General features: G+C 42.9%; 1 protein-coding gene across 1 annotated transcript in view; it reads left to right on the top strand.

The window, feature by feature from the left end:
• Positions 1–6,041, top strand: part of LOC104493100 (phosphatidate cytidylyltransferase 1-like) — a gene marked incomplete at its 5' end in the record, with an annotated part of 7,867 nt that extends 1,826 nt beyond the window's left edge. Inside the window, 4 exons of the mRNA XM_010135724.1 lie at positions 83–235; positions 2,687–2,806; positions 4,632–4,735; positions 5,912–6,041. Coding sequence (XP_010134026.1) covers positions 83–235; positions 2,687–2,806; positions 4,632–4,735; positions 5,912–6,041 — 507 coding nt within the window. The remainder of the gene's footprint in view (positions 1–82; positions 236–2,686; positions 2,807–4,631; positions 4,736–5,911) is intronic.
• Between the last annotated feature and the right edge of the window lie 372 nt (positions 6,042–6,413).

Genomic DNA, 6,413 nt, shown 5'->3' with positions numbered 1-6,413 from the left:
GATGACAAAGCCATCCATTACAATATGATCTTTGACTGTAACAACAAGAGCCTATTTCAGGAGTCCTTGTTTTGCTTTTCAGTTTTCCTATTTTTTGGCGCAACATCAGTACTTCGTCTGCCCTGTGGAATATAACAGTGAAACCAACAGATTTGTGACAGAGTGTGAACCTTCGGAGCTCTTTCAGATGAAGAAGTACTCTGTTCCACCATTGCTTCAGGCTGTGTTGGGATGGGTAAGGAAACAACCAAGGCTTTGGTTAAAATTGGAGTCGTACTTCCCAGCTTGAGCGGTTTTCTCAACTTTTTAGGAGGGCTTATGAATGTGGGCAGGGCTTGAAGGGTGAGAACTGAATCGATCTCATGAGCCTCTCTGTTGCTCAGGTGGGGGAGGTGATCACTCACAAGAACTGAAATGCATTGCAGGAGTCACCCAAGGAGACCTGCCCATGTTCTTGTGGCCTGTATTCTCTTCATGCTGGAAATGGACGTCACGTTTTTCAGACAAACCTGTTTTTGAAGAGTAACCTTTAAATTTTTGTGGAAAGTGGACAAAGGCTTGTTATAGCCCATATTAGTAGCAAGCTTAATTGTGTAAAACTTCATTCTGTTTTCAGCTGGTGTGTAACTGCTGTTAGGATTGGACTTGTACTTTCTTCACTACGTAGCACCTTGAGTGTTAGTGCTGTTACTTCCAGTAATAGTTCCAAGTGAAGTAGTCACCAACCCTTTTCCTCACACCCGGCCTGCAAATTATTTTAAGTGAGTTTTTGTATCTTTGCCTGTCAGGAAGTAGGTCATCAGTTGTCCTACTATACAAAGCACTGATTCCAAAGTCACAAGCTCCAGACGCGCTCAAACAGAAGGAGAACACCTAACAGAAACGAAGCAGTCTGTCATTAGCTTTCCTTTAGGGCAAAGAGGAGGTGACCGGGATAAGTGCAGAACAAGCAGGTTCCGCCGCGCTCACCTCGCCTGTGCAGAGGCTCACCATGAAGAGTGAGTGCACAGCACTAGGGAAGGCAGTGTGCTTCACCTCTGGTTATGTGGGTGTCACACCGAAGGTGAAAAGTTGATGTCGTTACATGAAGAAAGCACAAACTGGAAACTGCAGCAACCAATCCTAAGGTTAAAAGTCATTAGTGGCTACAGCTGGTACCTTGGAAAAGCAAGATTGCATCTAGAAGGAGCTCTGATATTTTTATACCAAATGAACATACTGTTGCTTCAAGGACCCTGGGGTCGATTACATTTTAATAAGGATTTTCCTGCACAAAAACATAATGTGGACCGAGCCAAGAGAAATCTTACTATGTCCGGCTATATTTTGTATTCTGGTAAAGGGCAAGGAGATGGGAACACCCAGCTCTGTGCCAGTCTAGTTAAGGCTAAAATGCGATGGTAGTTCCTTGTGCACCTCTGAAGTACTTTTGCCAGGCTCTAACAAGCCTTTTGAGGAGACATTTAGTTTTTACACTCCTTATAGAAAGTCAAATTGTTTGGGCAACAGCCTGGTTATGGTTTTCCCTTTGTTACTCAATTCCTGATGTTCTCTCTTACAAATATGACCAGATGCTATGGTTGGGAAACATATTGCTTGGTGCCAAAAGATGTCAAGCCTTTTGTTCTCCCAACAAAATTGACTTAATTCCAACTCAGAAACTTTTCTGTTTGACCAACTGAATAGTTTAGCCTAAAAGAAAGGTGTCTGAAGATAACTGCACAAACTGGTCAAGAAGTTAATTAGTGTTGGCCAGCTATGATGCAAATCAGAAACGCAAGGTACAGGAGTTTTCAGCTACAGATGGTGTTTAGCAAAACTTGCCAGGTGAGGTGTGCTCTGCCGTCAGGGATGAGGCCACTACAGCATTATCTCAAGGACCGGAGCTTGTACCATTGACTTGAAAGTGCTCAAAGCTAAATTATGAAATAAAACCTCAAAACCAAAAAACCTAAGCAAACCAAAAAACCCCAATTAAAAAACACCCAACAAACCCAAAACACCCCAACCAACCAAAGAAATCCCCTGTTGCTAATGAATCCTTTTAAATCTTAAGCACTTAGATGGATGACAAATTTCGGGTGTGTGACCAGAGTGAGGTGAACAATATCGGTTTAAAAGCAAACCCAAAGGTAGGGAGTAGGGTAAACCTACCTCCCATTATTGCTGTATGTTCAGAAAGGTGTCAGTATGGCAGACCAGAGCAAAATTAGTATCTGCCTTGTGAGAGCTCTTGAAAGAAGTGACAGTGAATTCTGTGAAGGTGAGAAGTTTGAGGAGAGCATTGGGCCATCAGCTTTCCACAGGACTTTGTGGAAAGCTCCTTCATTTACAGAAAATTGAGCTGGAAAAGCAAAGCCAGGAAAGACTAGAGTGTCCCATGGTACGTTATGGAATTTGTAGTTGTATTCCTTATGATCAGCTGAAGGATTGGCTGCAAGTCACATCACCCGTGAAGGTTAACTGCTGTAGCAACCCCGAATACCTCATCCCGTTCACATGACCAGACCTTCCCGCAGGTTTCCTCAGTGTCTCTGCTTTTCCTTTATTCACAGTATTACCTCGTGTCAGGAAAACCAGAACTTTGTGGAAATCTGCTCTGTAACAGCCCCCTTTAAAAACATTTAAGATGCAAATACCTACAATCAACCATACTGAAACACAATGATAATTATTTTTCTTCTAGGAAACAGTGAATATGTACCCGTTTCAGATGCACAGCATTGCACTGTCAACATTTGCCTCATTAATTGGGCCATTTGGAGGATTCTTCGCCAGTGGGTTTAAAAGAGCTTTCAAAATTAAGGTGTGTAAAACTGTAAGCCAGTTTTGTTCTGATTTTCTCTTTGAATTAGATAAATTGGTGGGTTGGATTTGGTGGGGTTTTTTTAATCATTCACTGTAGTGTTGGAAATCTAAGAATAATTTGTTTTCATGTTTTGGTTGATAATTACTCTTCCAAGTCATGATGCAGAAGTTGTTTAGACGAGCAAGATATGAGATATTATACTTGACAAGAAAAGCAAGAAGCCGAAGAAGCACCGTCAGTGGTTTACCCTTCAGATTGTGGCTGGCTGCGTTTTACCAATAGGATTTGTGTCGTATGCAGACACCGACGTGCCAGGCTCACCAAAGCGCGAGATATTTGGCTGCCTTTGCCCTTATAGTGCTGTTTTTGCAACAAGTCTGTGCTGGCTAGTGATGCGACGTGCCAGCCTCGGTTTATTGCAAGGTGTGCGCCGTCGCTTGTGACAGTGTTGTCCCTGGCTGGTAGTAAGCGGGAGCAGGAATATTGGCAGAGGGCAGCCCCAAATTTTCTCCTGACCTTTATGTCTTGGTAGGACTGCTATAATTCTTACCCTGTTGCTTCTTGTTGTTCTTCTTGTTGTGTTCTACGCACACCTGTTTAAGCACGCGCTTCGCACAGAAGCCTATAAACCTCTCTGTGCTGAACACGTGCTTGTACTTAACCCTCTTTGTTCTGCTGGTCCAAGCAGCTTGTCCAGCACTCTGCTAGCTGCAGCCTCATGTGCCATCGTCCCTGCACGTCCAGGTTATCAAAAGACTGCGTGAAGATCTTTGGGGGGAAAAAATGCTTCTGAAAAGCAGCACTTATTGTTAAAGTGCAACACTAAAAAGTAGATTTGGGTTTTTTTAATACTTCTGAGTCCCAAGGTGGTGAGCGAAGGACTGTTGGGAAGATGGGGATATTGTGGAGTTTGTTACTGAAGGCAGCACCTAGGTTAGGTTAGACACTTCATGCTTGCCCAGTGCTGGAGAGCTGGAGTGGCACCAGCACAGGACTAGTTAACTTGCTGGCAGTTGCCCCAATGGCTGAGGTCAGGGTTTTCACCCAGCAAGTACACGAGTGAGTGTGGGTGACAGAAAGGCTACATGAGGGTAGTTTGACTGATAAAGCTGTTCTACAGGCAAGATCAGGTAACAGAAAAGTAGTGTATCAAGCTTTGTTTGCATCAGAAATATTTTTAGTGATGATTTTTTTGACTACAGTGTTTTTTGATTCTATTAAATATATTTATATTGTATGGACACATTATGGTTTTCAACTACGGTTACCAAGAACCCGGTGAAATAAACATCAGGTGAATGGGCAGTGTGACCTGCAAAGCCAGTGTTAGGCAGCGGAAAGAGTCCTCCCATTATTTCTCTTGCAGCAGATACACATTCCCCAGTATCGAGTGTTTCAGCAGCAGCTACCGTTAGAGGACGATGCAATAACAGCACTAAAGAGGGGAATTAGAGTCTGCAGAGGCAGGAAAGGACAGCCACTAGCTTAAGAGGCTTGCTACAAAAAGAAGTGCTATAGGCATGCACGTGTACCGGCAAACCTGCACCACACCTACCGGTGTCCTCTCGGGTGATACTGTGGACAGGTTGCTTTGTCTGCGTTTTCTTCTCACCCCTTGATTCACTTTTGCGGTTAAAAATTCCTTTGGCAAAGGAGGCTCTTGCTAACTTTTGGCTCAGTGCAGTGGAACCGTAGCTTACTCGCAGCCTTAACGTTCTGCTGTCAAGTGACGCGTTGTTAGTGTGCTTCATGGGAACCACTGTCCATGATTTTCTCCTTTTTTTTTTTTTGTTTTCCCCTGTCCATTCTTCACACCCAAAAGGATTTCGCAGATACAATCCCAGGGCATGGTGGGATAATGGATCGCTTTGATTGTCAGTACTTGATGGCCACTTTTGTTCATGTCTACATCACCAGTTTCATAAGGTATGGGCTTTTCACAATATTAGCTACTTAAGCTTGCACAGGAGCTCTGCCACAGTTACTTCATACGAGTTACATTCTGCACTGTTAGCACAGAGGAGATTGCAGGTTTCTAAATCTGATTTATGCAATGATTTCAAATATAGAACTATTAAGAAAACATATGTCACTGCCAGATTCAAGCTATACCATAATGTTCTGGTGACGGCTGTTAAAGGTAACCTGTGTACCCTAAATACCAGAAGGTTTTGTGTGGCGGCCTCTCAGAAGTTTTACTAGAGTTCACTAATTACAGGGGGGTGTGGGGATGGGGTTTGAAGTGGGAGGGTCGCTGCAGCTACTGCTTTGCCTGTGTGGTTCCTGAAGTGCCTGTAGGTTGCGAGACTGCAGTTCTTCCTGTAAGTTGCAGTATTTCTCAGCTGCTTGACTTGGAATTTTCCATTTAAGATGAAAACATGATGGTTAGAGAGAGGAGACAGCTCCTTAAAAATACTGCTCATCTTCCCTGGACCACACCAGCTTTCAAGAAGAAATCATGGGAATGAGAATTCTCCTACAGCCAGTTGTTTTAGGTTCTGGGGTAGTGAGGGGATCAAGGAGCTGTAGGTGTCCAAACCAATACATGCCCTTAGTTTTGTGGATGCATGTGGCTAAATAATATTAGGTACCTAATCAGCAACAGATTCTTCGCCTCATATTCAGCCCATCTTAGGAGCAAACTGTAAACGAGTGACTAGCGAAAAATGAGGCTGCTATTACAAAAACCTGGTTTAATTTTCAGTTTTCTTTACCAATACGGCCAACTTCCCATGTGGTTCAATAGTACACAGCTCATCTGCCAGCAGATACTAAGCTAAAAGGGATATGTTGATGAAAAAATGTTGATTACAGTGATTAAGCGTGAATTGGAGAATGTTATTTGTTGTAAGACTTCTTAATAGCCCTTTTGACAGCAAATACGAGAAACGCCTTTTAGTTTCTGTTCAGATTGAGCTGAGCTATGCTTTTCCAGTAATGCTTGCCCAGGCATCTTGAGGAATATAGACTGGGAGAAATCCATAACTTGGTGTCCCCTCAAAAAGGGAAGGCATTGTTTGTGCAGCAAGAGGAAAATGGAAAGCTTTTAAAAGTTTCTTTAGTGGTGTTGCTCACAAAAAAATTTTCTTTTTTCATTGACAGGGGTCCAAATCCCAGCAAATTACTGAAACAGCTGTTGATCCTTCAGCCTGAGCAACAACTAAGTGTGTATAAAACCCTGAAATCTCATCTCATCGAAAAAGGGATCCTACAGCCATCTGCGAGAGGGTAATTTGTCGAAACAGAGGACTAGAAGAAACCTCCATTTACAAGAAGTCTGTGGAAAAGCATTGCAAATGTGCACATAGGTAATAGCTAACGGAAGAGTAGTCGGAGATCGGGAAGAAGCGAATGTTTCCTGAAATGAGTGTGAATGCTATGACTTCCTGTTAGGACACGGGAGATCTCCAACTCCTCAAATAATTAAAACGCTTGCAGAGTAATGGTACACGTGCTGTATATTTTAGTTCCTGAAGCGGATGGCAGCAGTCTTCCTTCAGCACCCAGCCTGGCAGGCTTTGTATTTAAAAAAAAAAAAAAAAAGAAGTAATAAAATTCACCATTAGTTTTAACTGAGTTATTTAGTATTGTGTATCTTAGTGAC

Source organism: Buceros rhinoceros, unplaced genomic scaffold, assembly GCF_000710305.1.
Source record: "Buceros rhinoceros silvestris isolate BGI_N320 unplaced genomic scaffold, ASM71030v1 scaffold42884, whole genome shotgun sequence".
Classification (NCBI taxonomy): domain Eukaryota; kingdom Metazoa; phylum Chordata; class Aves; order Bucerotiformes; family Bucerotidae; genus Buceros; species Buceros rhinoceros.
Note: the sequence above shows the minus strand (reverse complement) of the source record. Positions and strands in the feature narration are given on the sequence as shown.